The sequence below is a fragment of the Schistocerca nitens genome, chromosome 1, assembly GCF_023898315.1.
Source record: "Schistocerca nitens isolate TAMUIC-IGC-003100 chromosome 1, iqSchNite1.1, whole genome shotgun sequence".
NCBI lineage: Eukaryota > Metazoa > Arthropoda > Insecta > Orthoptera > Acrididae > Schistocerca > Schistocerca nitens.
Window position 1 is genome coordinate 1,108,636,807 of NC_064614.1, and position 15,622 is coordinate 1,108,652,428.

Sequence of the window (15,622 nt, forward strand, 5' to 3'; positions counted from 1 at the left end):
TTTACCTCAATCATTTAAATTCGACAACATTGCGGATTTGCATCCTGGACAGGGGAACAGCTGCCGTTGTCGAAGTTTACTGTACGAGATATAATCACGTAAATAGGACTATTTCTGTCGTAACTTTCTTCTCTATGCACGACATTTGAGCCTGTTGTGATCCACCTATCTCAACAACTGTTTCATCTGCTATCGCGATAGCTCATTGAACAGAAACGCCGTACTCTTTGGTACTTTAAGTATTCAACAGACAACTGGAGTGTGTTGTAGTTTTGATTCTAAGTTCTCTGTAAACATTTTAAACTGTTGACTTGTTTACACGAATCATATGATCTGTGACACGATATTACGAGCGTGAAGTTCAGCGCGCCGTAGGTGTGTTATGGCGTGATAAGAGATATGATTTTTTAGGGGCTGACGTCACAAGCTATCATTGTGAAGCAGAACAATGTTTTATAATATATTAAATCGACATTTTAGATGTGCTGTAGCGTGTTGAGTGTGATGAATTTTTTGCGGGTGACATCTGAGGTGTCACTGTGAAGCAGGATTGTATGTTAATATTTTATATTAGATCGAGATTTTAGAATGAGAGGGAACTTTGTGAGTCTGTATAAAACACCCAAGAAAGGGGAAACTTCCATTCTGAAACTGAAATGTGACTGGATTAGCGATGAACTTAATGTTCTGGTTATCGATGGAAACACGGCATGGAGTGGGAAAGTAAGATAATCTTATAATGCCTGATGTAAAGACTTTCAAATCAAGAATGGGAAAATTTTGTGTTGCATTTTAAAGATTTGCTTCACAGCGTCCGATCCCACGCGTCGGCTTTGACCCGTGACATAAGGGTGTTGTCATATGTGACGTCATGGCGGCGCGGAGTTTGGTTTGAGTGTGGCTGTCTCCAGTTCTGTTTTATCTTATTTTATTTACTTTTCTGATCTGTTCGTTCTATCTCGTGAGATTTTTTTTAAAATTTAAAAACACTTATTACTTATTTTAATTATCTGTTTCCTCCAATTTCTGTTTTAGTTTATTATATTTATCTTTCTGATCTGTTCGTTCTATCCCGTGAGATTTTTTTTTTTAAAGACAAAAAACACTAATCAGCTACTGAAGCATCTTTATCTTCTGTGGGTTGCAGGGGTTACGACCCCTGGGGAGGTGGGTGGGTATTCATGCATGGCTGTCTTCACTTATACGTTCTAGCTACGCAGGGCGTCTAAATTTGTTTATATTTAGTTTGCCCCCCCCCCCCCCCCCCCACCCACCCACCCACCCACCCACCCACCCACCCACCCACCCACCCACCCACCCACCCACCCAATTTCCCGCGCTTGTCCCGTTAGTGTCATTAGGCTTCTTGTGGAAAGTGTGTGTGTTTGTTTTTGTTTCCGGCATATTTGTGACGTCATGGGTCAAAGCAGACGGGCGGGATCGGACGCTTCCGTATTTCCCACAAATTTAAATAAAGTATTCTGTTGAAATGTTACAGTTCAGTGCAGAAGAAATAGAAAGTTTTTGTGAAATGCTTGGAATCACGAGAGATGAATACATTACCGAATGTCAGCAAGCATTTTCGGGAGGAGAAGCAGTGGAAAATTTTTCATTTACAGTTGAGAACAACAGATTTGTGTGGAGGAAAGAACTGGAGGCTGACACGAGAGTGAAATTTGGTAGTATCAAATTATCTCCAGTAAGTTGCGTACAGAAGACATTCAGGTTCTCCATGAAAATTCTAACCAAATACATTCAACGATTTTAACGAATTTTCGCACTCTCTAGGTTCCGCGTGTTCAGGCCTTAGAAGAGTTTGTTGACTTCGCATTCGAGACTATCGAATGCTGTCGGCAAGAAGTTCTTGATGCTAAGAACAAAATGGGGTATTTTGAAACAGGTGAGATATTAATTCGTCACTGCATTATATATTCAATTTTTAAACACATAGATAATATTTGCCAATTCCGACACTTTTTATAGTACAGGCTATTTGTGTACATCTCTAGTGGACACATTTTAAGTCCTCTGGCACCCCTGTGCAATTCTTTACCAGAAGGATGACCTGTGGTGAAAGGCCAAGGGAGAAGTGGCAGTGCTCATCAGTGATACATAGCACACTCCACCTGTTGCCCTAAACATCACACTAAAAGCAGCTGCCTATCTTGGCACTTGTGACTTGGGGTAACAGTGTGCTGCATTTATTTCCTGACTTTGGCCTTTTGGGCTCTTATGATGCTCCACCTGGGTTTAATGTGTGTGGTTGGAAATGTATTGGTCCATGAAGTCTGCTATGGCCTCAGGCATTACTTAGAGGAATTGCCCCCAAACCACAGTACGGTCCGTTTGATAATATTTGTAACATGTCGCCATGATCTGGATATGCTAGTAGGTTTATAAATAGGAAGATACATTTTTCTCTGTGACGACATGGCCATTTTTTTTCTTTTAGTTTCACTTATGACAGAGTTTGATAAATGTAACAAAACCACTTATATACTATCTAGTCCTGCCCAGGAATCCATCTGTGGAATGGAAGTCGTTGCTAAGCAAAAATTCCACCAGGGGATTAACTTTAACCTTACACACAACTTCACTAAATCCCAACCAAACTGTCACATTTCAACATAACCTAGATTTTGGGCTACTTTACAGATCATTGTGATACCATAGCTAAGATTCCGTATTGACATTTGTTGACTTCACCAGCTGACAATTATGAACACCTCTACCTCAGGTTACAGATCTATTAGTGACAGCAAACGTGTCATTGATACACTCTCTGAGCCCACACTTCTCAAACCAAAAACCCCTCCAGACAGAATGCTATATGTTGTCTCACCTACAGCACCACATATACTGGTCTGGTCAAAGGTGCAGCAACATTTATTTGTCAGTGCCATACCTTCTCCACAGATGTAACATTTCACATTCTCTTCATTTAAATCTAATAACTGTAGACATTTAATCATTATCAACAAGTGGTCCCCCATTGTCATAGCTTCCAGTATCACAATAGCTCATAACAAACTGCCACAAATTCTTCCAATATTATTCTTACAAACAGTGCTCACAGAGTCCAGTGAATACTGACACCACTCACAGACAAAATAGAAGTGCAAACATCCCACACTAGTGTGTGCCATCGCATTCTACAACACAATCTCTGCAAACATGATCGATTTCAAGTATGCTGTGCCACCATGACACCACACAACACAACACACTAACATCATGGGCTAAAGCGGAAGGTTTGCACCACAAACTTTGGTTGGCAGAAAAGTGCTGATGAGGTTGGTGGCTAGTGGATAACTTCTGAGGGAACTGTCATACTCCAATTGTATGAGGTTTATGCAGGCATGGAACACCTTGTAAGGACAAATGGTTCTCACAGCTCAAAATCAAATTTCCAAAGAAATGGTGGATTGTCAGGGAGTATTAACACTAGACCAATAAAAAGATCTCTACTGGACAGTCCTCCTGAGGGAAAAGAATAATTTAAGACATGGGAAAGAGAATAACAGGGCAGAAGTTTGCCAAAATTCATTCATAAAATTTTAGAAGTACTGGCTCAGTCTTTGAAAGGAGTCAAATATTTAACAACAGCACTGTACTGTAGAAACGGCTACATTGCCGTGAGTTGCTAAGCCTTTAGGGTCCTAAAGATTAAGTGAATAGCCTATTGTGACTGAAATGCATAATTCCCTTAATTTCACCGAGGGGGTAGGCACATGCCATGATATCATGAAAAGTGGCCCCAAAGAATTAGAGGAACAATGGTCAAATTTTTTGTGTCAAATAGGTGAAGAACATTATAAATAAAGTCAGAGGGTCACTAGGGGGAGGTGGAACTGCAGCATTTATTTGAACATTCATCTTCTCCACAATCTCAGAGTCTCCATTTTAGAACCTATTACCAAACCATATAACATGACAATATTGTGAAAATGATAAATTTCTACTTACAGTACAGAGGAGATGTTAGCTGTAGACAGACACAACAAAAAGACAGCTACACACGAGAGTTTTCTGCCAAAAGTCCTTCTTCTAAAGAAGGCAACACACACATTCACACAAGTATTCCAACACCTTCTACATGCTTCCTAAACTCCATAAACCCAACCACCCAGGATGCTGCATTGTGGCCAGTTACTGTCGCTCCACTGAGAGAATCTCTGCTGTTGTAGACCAATACCTTCAGCCTATTACTCAAAACCTACCCTCTTGTATAAAAGACACCAACCATTTCTTCCATCAGCTCTCCACTGTTCTTGTTTCTCTACCATATAGCACCATGCTCACCATTATTGATGCCACCTCCCTTTACAATGACATCCCTAATGACCATAACCTTGCCCCAATTGAACAGTACCTTTCCCAACACCCGAATGATTTGAAACCTACAGCTTCCTATATCCTCACCCATAATTACTTTCACTTTTGAAGGCATCACCTACGAACAGATCTGTGGTTCGGCAGTGGGCACCCACATGGCACAATCCTATGCCAACGTATTCATGGGCCATTTAGAAGAATCCTTGCTAACCACCCAGAATCGCAAATGCCTCACCTGGTTCAGATTCACTGATGAAAACTTTTTGATCTGGATTGAGGTTGAGAATACCCTTTCCACATTCCGCCAGAACCTCAACACCTTCTCATCCATTCTCTTCACCTGGTCCTACTCAAGCCAACAAGCTATCTTCCTCGACAGTGACTGCCACCTCAAAGATGGCTGCATCAGTACTTTTGTTGGTATCAAGCCCAGCAGTCACGAACAATAACTCCACTTAGACAGCATTCCATACCAAGAAGCCCCTTCCATACAGCCTAGCCACCCATGACGGTCACATCTGTAGTGATAGGTAGTCCCTCTCCACATATACCCAGGATCTTATTAAGGCTTCACAGACTGAAATTACCATCCTTAACTTGTACAGAAACAAACTCATTTCTCGCAATCACCCATCACCTGCCAGAGTCCCACCATCCAGCCACAAGGAGCATCCCTCTCATGGCACAGTAGCACCTAGGACTGGAGTAACTGAATCTCGTTCTCTGCCAGTCATGTGATCTACATGCTAAGCTGCAATCACTGTGCTGCATTCTGTGTGGGCATGACAATCAACAAACTGTCTGCCCCCATGAATGGCCACTGACAAACTGTGGCCAAGAGACAGCAGGACCACCAAGTTGCTGAGCATGTCACCCAGCACAATGTTCTTCACTTCAGTGACTGCTTCACAGCGTGTGACTGCTTCACAGCGTGTGACTGCTTCACAGCGTGTGCCATTTGGATCCTTCCTACCAACACCATGTTTTCTGAATTGTGTAGGTTGGAACTCTTTCTGCAACACACCCTACATTTCCGTAACACCCCTGACCTCAACTTCCATTAGTCACTCTCCTTCACCAACCTATCCCCCTTGCTGCTCCCACTCCAGCACTGCACAGCTTTCTGTTCCATAAATGCACCCACACTCTTTTTTTCCCCCCTCCTCTACTTCCCCCATTTTCCGCTCTTCCCCCTCCCTGCTCCCCCTTCCTGCTCCATCTAACCTCCCGACTGCACTTAATTGCCTTATCCTGTCCCCACTACATACCTGCATGCTCCCACAATCAGCATGTTACTGTCCCACAATCCTACTCTGCTATCTGTCCCCCTCATCACTCCAGCCTCCTCCTTAATGCCACTATCCGTCATCCCATATGGGGCAGGGACTACTGTGTCTATGCTTCTATGCTATGTGAGTATAGCTTCCGTATTCAAGCAGCTCATCATTTGGCTTTAAGAGGCTGATTGAACACTGTTCCAGACCTCTCTACCTCAGTAAAAATCTGAGGAGGCACCAGTAATCAAACCCTGCCCCAAAGGCAGTAACACTAACCATTTGGCTGTGAAAGAAGAATGATAATATAGCCTAATTAGTTATCTCATATATAAATTATCTGATTATTTACATGCTAGGATTGAAGACTCCTGTATGACAGGCATCATTGCTCATTATAGGCAGGTCTCTAGTCATAATGGCATGTAGATAACAGCTGTACATTAAATATCAGTGTGATCATGTAGGCATCACTAAAACATACACAGCTGCTATTTTATGATGCTATTTATGATGATTATAGCATTTAGTGAAAATGTAGGCAGTATCATATTCTGTGACAAATTTGATCCAAGGAGATGTATAACTGTAAATACTTTTCTGTATATTTTTTAAAAAAACTAATTGGTACATTTAAACAAAAAAGAAAAACCTGTATGTATGTATTGTATTGTGTTTTGGTACCTCTCCTTGTATTTTTGACGCTGTCTACTACAACGCTAAGTTGTTTAACAACAATAAAATTTGATTTGATATATAACTAAGAAAACACCAGTTTTTCTCAAAATAGCATATTTTCTATGGGTTTTATTATGTTAAATTTGAAGAAGCACCAATAGTTTTATGAGCTTAATGAGAGTTAATTAGTAATGTAATTTCTAACAGCCACTTCACCTTGCTTACATATATCCTGAATTATCCCACAACTCAGCAGTTTTCTCTTTCATGAAGAAGAATATGAATAAATAAATGAATGAGCGTACTGATCAGGTGTCAAGATCCCATTCTGTTGACACAACAAAGATAGCTGAATAAGTTTGCACTTGCTTCACAGCAAACATCTTATGGAGATTTCAGGATAAAACTATTTAACGAAAGTGAGGAGAGAGACTAATGAATGTGGGAGGGGTAATATGTGCAGAACAGTGAGCAGATGGAGACATAATTGGATGCAGGAAAGAGGAGGGAAGAGCAAGAAATGTTGGAGGAGGAAGGGAATACAAGAGCTGAATAAAGGAGGAATGCCATGGCAAAAGATCGGGGATGAAATAATGAAGAAGAAAATGCGGGAAGGGAGCAATCAAGAATGCACAATAGAGTACCACAAGAATGGGTGATACGCTAGACAGACAACTCCAATGTGCATATTTTAGAGTAGCTGGTACTGGAGGAAAGGATCTGAAGGGCACAGATACAGAAGCAGTTGTTGAAGTCGTTGGTATTGTGGCATGGTGTGCGTTTAGCAACTGGGAGATCAAAATTGTGTTAGCCTCAGTCTGGTAGCAGCCATTCATGCAGGTAGACATTTGTGTGCACCAATCCAAACAGGCCTCGGAAGGCCCAACGGTACCAACATTTTATCCTCTGCCTGTAGGTGTCATTGGGTGTGGATATGGAGGGCTGTGTGGTCAACACACTTCCCATCTGGCCGTTATCAGTTGTCCTTAGTGGAGCTGCTACTTCTCAGTCAACTAGCTCCTCAACTAGGCTCAAAAGGCCTGAGTGCATCCCACTTGCCAACAGTGAATGACAGATCTGGCTAGTCACCCATCCAACTGCTAGGGAAGCTGATGGGAACCAGTGTTGTAACCACTCTGGCTGGGCCTGTATGTATGGTGCACAATAATTGCATCACAGTTGAAATATGACATGTCAGCTTCTAGACATAGATTTAAGATAGAAAATGCCTGAGTGTAGTAGGAAGTGATGGGTGGCTGTATGGGATACTTTTGACCTGGGTTCCCAAAGGTAAGTGATTCATGGATTGCAGAATTGGAATCAAGGTGACAGGGATGGAATTGGATATTGTGTAGTTTGGGTTGGAGTGTGGTGAGAGATAATCAAAACTTTGGTGGAGCATGTAGTTCAGTTTTTCAAGGCAAGAGTAATGTAGTTTGGTAATGGGTTTATTGATCATTAACCACGTAGCAGTTGTAATGGGTTTGTTGGTGTCACTGGAAACAGTTGTGTGGGGAATATGTTTCTGGACTAGATGGCAAGAATTTTTCACTCTTTGGGTTATTAATTGACTCAGAAGAAAAATTCAGCTGAGAAAGGAGAACAGTTGATGCATACTTACCCTCAGAAGGCAAATGTTTGAATACATCTATACTCCACAAGCCACCTTGTGGTGTATTGTGGAATACTGCCAAGAGAAATGCTTAAAGTCAAACAAATGATTTGTAACTTTTGGAACTTTTATATTTCTACCTCAGGGAGGTTGGAGAAAACTGGAAAGAAGGAAGTTAGTCATACCTCAGGTTGAGAGAGACCCAGCTGCTGTGTAGGCAAGAGGAGAGACATATGGGAAACCTGTCCCCTCCCCCCAGTTTCATATTTGAAATGCTGACTGAGTAGTGTGTTGTTTTGAGTGCCATAGCTCATTAGTAAACATTGCTTGGAAATGTCAATGATGACTATTGAATTCCATCAGTGTCATATGGTGTGCCTGTATTAGTTTGCTGGTCCCTTTACGTGAAGAGTTAACTGTGCCAACAAGTGTTGTCAGTTGAACCTCACTTTTGAAGCAGATGCTGCTCATGTATGCTATATCTTGACAGTAGTGGAAATGACTGCAAATGCAGATAAAACATTTCTAAAATTGACTCTGGCACTGTGCTTAAAGAAGAAGAAGAAGAAGAAGAATACAAGATGCTGGTCCAGGGATTTGTTTTAAGTGTGTGAGAGAAATACACATGAAACCTGTGAGATGATTACATCAGCTTTCTGCAAATGGACAAACTTCTAATAACTGTGTTATGTCACCCTCACATTGAGAAAGAAGGCACAAGTGTACAAAAATGTATTCTCTGCTACTTGGTCTTCTAATGACAGTTCACGAAAATACCACAATTTGGGAACATATAGTCCACATTGTCTATGTAAGAACTGGAGAACTCTGCTTTTTTTTAATTTTATTGCACTCCCACTTGTATGCTGTGTATAGAACACTGATTTTCTTCTTGATGTCTTCCTGCATTATATGGCCGGGAAAGATGCAACTCCTCTACCAACTTGATAACTGCCAGTGCAGTTTTGTTTTCATCCTCGATCATAGTTTCCATAGTTGTGGAGACTTGTGATGTAGTGAGATAAATTGTTATAACATTATTTTTCACTGAACATATATGGTGTAATCAACACAATGTATGTCTGCCATCTTGTCAAATTTTATGTCAATCAGTATTTCTGTCAATCATGTCTAAGTCTGACGAACATGTCAAACAGCACCGTACACAATCAGATATTCTGCAACATAGTAAATTTTGACAAATTGTTTGATCCTCCATATAGGCCTTTTGTAGTTGTGTGTTATTCTTTGTACAGTAGGTTACAAATAAAGTTGTTCTGTAATTATGTGGTGTACCTGTATTGCCAGACTGCATCCCAGCTGGTGATGGGCCCAGGTTACACGAAACATGATATTTTCGTATTAGATGAAAACTAAAATTTGTAAACTGAAAAGTGCAGAATACAAATCTGTTAGCATTACGAATATGGTGCAAATGACTGCTGAGTACGAGTAGAAATGCTGTCGCATGGTAATTACAACACAGGGTGATTAGGAAACTGCAAGTCTAGCACTACTCATCAGAAACCACACTTTGGGATGTGTATCTGGAGACATACAGCAACCTGCAGTGTCCGGTGAAGGCAAAATGCTTGCTGCTGCAGAATTCCATTGGAGGAGATACCAGTGGTAATACAAACATTAATCAGAGCTATTGTCAGACAATGGGTTGCTTCCAATCAATACAGGCCAAAAATTCAATCCTGATGATGACGTATCAAGTGGCGAAGACAACAATTCCTCAAGTGTCACACCTGCTCGACAGTCAGTGCCTGGTGTAGACACATCAGATGATTCAATTCATGACATTAATTTCATTGTAAATGCAACAGAGGTCAGTGTCAGCAATGCAATACATGGTCCTGATCATCGAGAGTGGTGTGAGGCTATATATGATGAAATGAGGTCACTGGTGAAAAATGATACCTGGGACATTGTAGACGGGCCAACACATAGAAGGGTAGTTGACTGTAGGACTGTTTTGAGAAATAAATACGGAAAAGCAAGAATAGTTGCAGGAGGATTCTACCAATGGCTTGGCATTGATTTTGTGGAAACATTCTCTCTAGTTGCAAGAATCAAATCATGTAGACTACTGATGACTAAGTCAGTTACATTTGACTTGCGTGTCTCACAGCTGGATACTGCCAGTATAGTTCTCAATTGTGAAATTTACACAGAAAATATATTCGTGGAACAGCTGCACTTGTTTGTCGAATTCTTATAAAAAAGTGAAATATGTGGAGATAGATAATCATATAGTCATGAAGGCAAGTGAGATGCTCCAAACATTGAAATCTGATGCTAAAGTGTGTAAACTTAGAAAAGCCATTTATGGACTTCACCAAACTGGTCAGCAGTGGTATGCCAAATTGAATGCAAATCAACTGGATTACAACCAACAAATTGGCATCCCTGTAGATGGTGTAGGAAAATGTTCAATCTCCCTACTCATTTATGTAGATGAGATTAGAATCACTTCAGCAGACCAAGAAAGAATGAAACAAATTAAGGAGTTACTGCCAGATTTGATTAACAGCCATACTTTTATTCACAGGCAACCATCTAAGTGAGTCACTAGACATCTCAAAGGAACCATAGACAAGAAACTGACCTACATCGAGGATAAGGAAGGAATCTTTTGTTTCAAAGATGCCGATGTGGGAAGCTCTCATGCTGATAGGAAATCATATGCAGGCTACAGCTTTACTCTCCATCAACAATCTCATACAAGCAGATAGCCCTTGCTCTATCATCAACTGAAGCTGAGTAAATGAGCCTCACTAAAGCAGCAAAGAAAGCAATTTATTTGTCACATTCATGAAGGAGCTGGTTTAGGAGAACTGTCGGACATCTCCCTGTTCAGTGACAATCAGCTCGAAAGTTTAGCATATGGTTCACTTTTTCACTCAAAGATGAAGCACATTCATATAAAATTTTATTTCATACATCAGGTTCTACAACAGTATGTGCTTAAACAGGAATATTGTGAGGGTTTCTGCCATCTTGAACTATGCTTTTATCTTATACCAGATTGAACCTCCAATTCTTCCAACTGTTCTTCCTGTAAACCTATTTTAACCATGAAGAACACGCTATGCACTCTGGACACAATCTGGTTTATTGGCCAGACAACAATTCAAACTCAATTTACATCTCAGATTTCAATTTCGGTCTTTCACAAGAATATTTTATTGTCAGACCCTTGTTTTTTCTTCATTCTTACATCTGTGTTGACAAACACCATGGAACTTTGCCAGGTATGAGCTCCATGGTGGTGCAGACCCTGAGTGACTACTTGTGATGATTTAAACTCATCAAAAGGATGTCTTTTGCCACTGCACGACATCCCAGGAGCACCTCAAACATAAAAATCCAACCCCCAACAAACCTAGAGTCTACTAACAATAATAATGCTGCTTGGATGTAGCTGAATGTAATTTATGATCAATTATTCAATAATACTAACTGCTAAGGGTAAAGGTGTTCCACAAAACCCCTAAAATATTAACCAGTGCATTTGTACCCTTACAATATCGGCCAACAGAAGATATGATGGCAGATGTACTGACAAAGGCTCCTCATCTGCCAAAGTACAGGAAATTTGTTGAGATACGTGGGCCCCAGTCCTAGAACCATGAGCTTAAGACTCAATTTTTAGTTTATAACTGTCTGTAAAAATTGAGGGGGCCTTTTGAGATTCAAGTATTACCACCTTCTATTATCTTTAGTGTCTATCGAGGTTGCTAGGCACATTTTTCAGTTGTTATCAGTTGTGTTATTCTCCGTGCAGTAAGTTGCCAATAAAGTTGTTCTGTAATTACACATTGTGTCTGTATTATCGAAACACATCCCAACAGTTAGCAATGATTCCTTGTAAGATTGTGTATGAGTGAGGTTGCTACTTACCAAGTTTTGTCTCACACCTTATCATTGTGAACTCATATCTGGTGCTGCAATGAAACATGCAAGTGAATGGGTGAATAGTGCAAAGAAGAATATAGTACTGAGAGCAGATTTTACCTTTGCATCTGTCATATCTTTTGGGTGTGTGGCAGTACCCAAAAAAGGCAATGACATACAGAGCCAGCTTCAGGCATCATGGTGAGGAAAGTCAAAGCCTGCAATGACTGTACATCTTTGGTGTTTAACACTTAAAAGTGCAGGATACATGGAGACTATCATCTGGCCCATGTCAGGGAAATGTGCCTGGCCAGCAGGAGAACAGCCATGCACACATTTCTCAGTATACTCTGCCACAGTTATCTCCCCACCCAATCTTATGACTGGATCTGAAGTGATCAATGCTGGGCAGCAACATTTGTTGTGGCTTATAGGGATTGTTGTTGTAATCACATTCACCTTCTCGATGCCAATTCGTTTGACTGCTAACTGTGTCAGTGAGGGACCACTTACTCTGGTGGCATCTTCTACAGCTGTTCTCTCTTCTTCTAATTCAAAGGCTATGTATAAGTCCTCAAACTTATGTATAAGTCCTCAAACTGCCTGAAATGCAAGCTACTTCAGAAACTAGACAGTGGCATGACAATGTTCAGTTAATAATGGTAACATAACTGGTAAACCACATATTTTTGCTAACCACATTCAGAAAAATGGACAAAAAATGAATGCCAATTGCAAGTTCTTTATTGCCTCTATAAAAATAACACATTAGACAATACAGTCGCTGATATATACATGGCATTCCATCAAAACTTCCAATTCACCAAGTCCAATCCACTCAGTCAATGCTAAAGTCATTATCTGCCACCAAAAAAGGATTACTAGTACTATTTCTGTTGTTTCATGATAACACTTTTGTAATGGATTTCAAATATTGTACTGCTGTACAAAGTGCCACAGCCCATCTCATTAAATACTGACCGCAGATTGCCTTCCTGCTTCAAGTTGTTGTTGTTGTTGTTGTGGTCTTCAGTCCTGAGACTGGTTTGATGCAGCTCTCCATGCTACTCTATCCTGTGCAAGCTTCTTCATCTCCCAGTACCTACTGCAACCTACATCCTTCTGAATCTGCTTAGTGTATTCATCTCTTGGTCTCCCTCTACGATTTTTACCCTCCACGCTGCCCTCCAATGCTAAATTTGTGATCCCTTGATGCCTCAAACCATGTCCTACCAACCGATCCCTTCTTCTAGTCAAGTTGTGCCACAAACTTCTCTTCTCCCCAATCCTATTCAATACCTCCTCATTAGTTACGTGATCTACCCACCTTATCTTCAGCATTCTTCTGTAGCACCACATTTCGAAAGCTTCTATTCTCTTCTTGTCCAAACTGGTTATCGTCCATGTTTCACTTCCATACATGGCTACACTCCATACAAATACTTTCAGAAACGACTTCCTGACACTTAAATCTATACTCGATGTTAACAAATTTCTCTTCTTCAGAAACGCTTTCCTTGCCATTGTCAGTCTACATTTTATATCCTCTCTACTTCGACCATCATCAGTTATTTTACTCCCTAAATAGCAAAACTCCTTTACTACTTTAAGTGTCTCATTTCCTAATCTAATCCCCTCAGCATCACCCGATTTAATTAGACTACATTCCATTATCCTCGTTTTGCTTTTGTTGATGTTCATCTTATATCCTCCTTTCAAGACACTGTCCATTCCGTTCAACTGCTCTTCCAAGTCCTTTGCTGTCTCTGACAGAATTACAATGTCATCGGCAAACCTCAAAGTTTTTACTTCTTCTCCATGAAATTTAATACCTACTCCGAATTTTTCTTTTGTTTCCTTTACTGCTTGCTCAATATACAGATTGAATAACATCAGGGAGAGGCTACAACCCTGTCTCACTCCCTTCCCAACCACTGCTTCCCTTTCATGTCCCGCGACTCTTATAACTGCCATCTGGTTTCTGTACAAATTGTAAATAGCCTTTCGCTCCCTGTATTTTACCCCTGCCACCTTCAGAATTTGAAAGAGAGTATTCCAGTTAAGGTTGTCAAAAGCTTTCTCTAAGTCTACAAATGCTAGAAACGTAGGTTTGCCTTTTCTTAATCTTTCTTCTAAGACAAGTCGTAAGGTTAGTATTGCCTCACGTGTTCCAACATTTCTACGGAATCCAAACTGATCTTCCCCGAGGTCGGCTTCTACCAGTTTTTCCATTCGTCTGTAAAGAATTCGTGTTAGTATTTTGCAGCAGTGACTTATTAAACTGATAGTTCGGTAATTTTCACATCTGTCAACACCTGCTTTCTTTGGTATTGGAATTATTATATTCTTCTTGAAGTCTGTGGGTATTTCGCCTGTCTCATACATCTTGCTCACCAGATGGTAGAGTTTTGTCATGACTGGCTCTCCCAAGGCCATCAGTAGTTCTAATGGAATGTTGTCTACTCCCGGGGCCTTGTTTCGATTCAGGTCCTTCAGTGCTCTGTCAAACTCTTCACGCAGTATCTTATCTCCCATTTCATCTTCATCTACATCCTGTTCCATTTTCATAATACTGTCCTCAAGTACATCGCCCTTGTATGAACCCTCTATATACTCCTTCCACCTTTCTGCCTTCCCTTCTTTGCTTAGAACTGGGTTGCCATCTGAGCTCTTGATATTCATACAAGTGGTTCTCTTCTCTCCAAAGGTCTCTTTAATTTTCCTGTAGGCAGTATCTATCTTACCCCTAGTGAGACAAGCCTCTACATCCTTACATTTGTCCTCTAGCCATCCCTGCTTAGCCATTTTGCACTTTCTGTCGATCTCATTTTTGAGACGTTTGTATTCCCTTTTGCCTGCTTCATTTACTGCATTTTTATATTTTCTCCTTTCATCAATTAAATTCAATATTTCTTCTGTTACCCAAGGATTTCTATTAGCCCTCGTCTTTTTACCTACTTGATCCTCTGCTGCCTTCACTACTTCATCCCTCAGAGCTACCCATTCTTCTTCTACTGTATTTCTTTCCCCCATTCCTGTCAATTGTTCCCTTATGCTCTCCCTGAAACTCTCTACAACCTCTGGTTCTTTCAGTTTATCCAGGTCCCATCTCCTTAAATTCCCACCTTTTTGCAGTTTCTTCAGTTTCAATCTGCAGTTCATATCCAATAGATTGTGGTCAGAATCCACATCTGCCCCTGGAAATGTCTTACAATTTAAAACCTGGTTCCTAAATCTCTGTCTTACCATTATATAATCTATCTGATACCTATTAGTATCTCCAGGATTCTTACAGGTATACAACCTTCTTTTATGATTCTTGAACCAAGTGTTAGCTATGATTAAGTTATGCTCTGTGCAAAATTCTACAAGGCGGCTTCCTGTTTCATTTCTTCCCCCCAATCCATATTCACCTACTATGTTTCCTTCTCTCCCTTTTCCTACTGACGAATTCCAGTCACCCATGATTATTAAATTTTCGTCTCCCTTCACTACCTGAATAATTTCTTTTATCTCGTCATACATTTCATCAATTTTTTCATCATCTGCAGAGCTAGTTGGCATATAAACTTGTACTACTGTAGTAGGCATGGGCTTTGTGTCTATCTTGGCCACAATAATGCGTTCACAATGCTGTTTGTAGTAGCTAACCCGCACTCCTATTTTTTTATTCATTATTAAACCTACTCCTGCATTACCCCTATTTGATTTTGTATTTATAACCCTGTAATCACCTGACCAAAAGTCTTGTTCCTCCTGCCACCGAACTTCACTAATTCCCACTATATCTAACTTTAACCTATCCATTTCCCTTTTTAAA

At 40.5% G+C, this 15,622-nt stretch overlaps 1 protein-coding gene across 1 annotated transcript in view; it reads left to right on the forward strand.

Moving 5' to 3' along the window:
* Positions 1–310: 310 nt before the first annotated feature.
* LOC126198869 (uncharacterized) overlaps positions 311–15,622 on the forward strand; it is a 40,607-nt gene continuing 25,295 nt past the window's right edge. Inside the window, exons 1-3 of the mRNA XM_049935471.1 lie at positions 311–723; positions 1,499–1,699; positions 1,789–1,900. Of these exons, the coding sequence (XP_049791428.1) occupies positions 589–723; positions 1,499–1,699; positions 1,789–1,900 (448 nt within the window). The 5' untranslated portion in view covers positions 311–588. The remainder of the gene's footprint in view (positions 724–1,498; positions 1,700–1,788; positions 1,901–15,622) is intronic.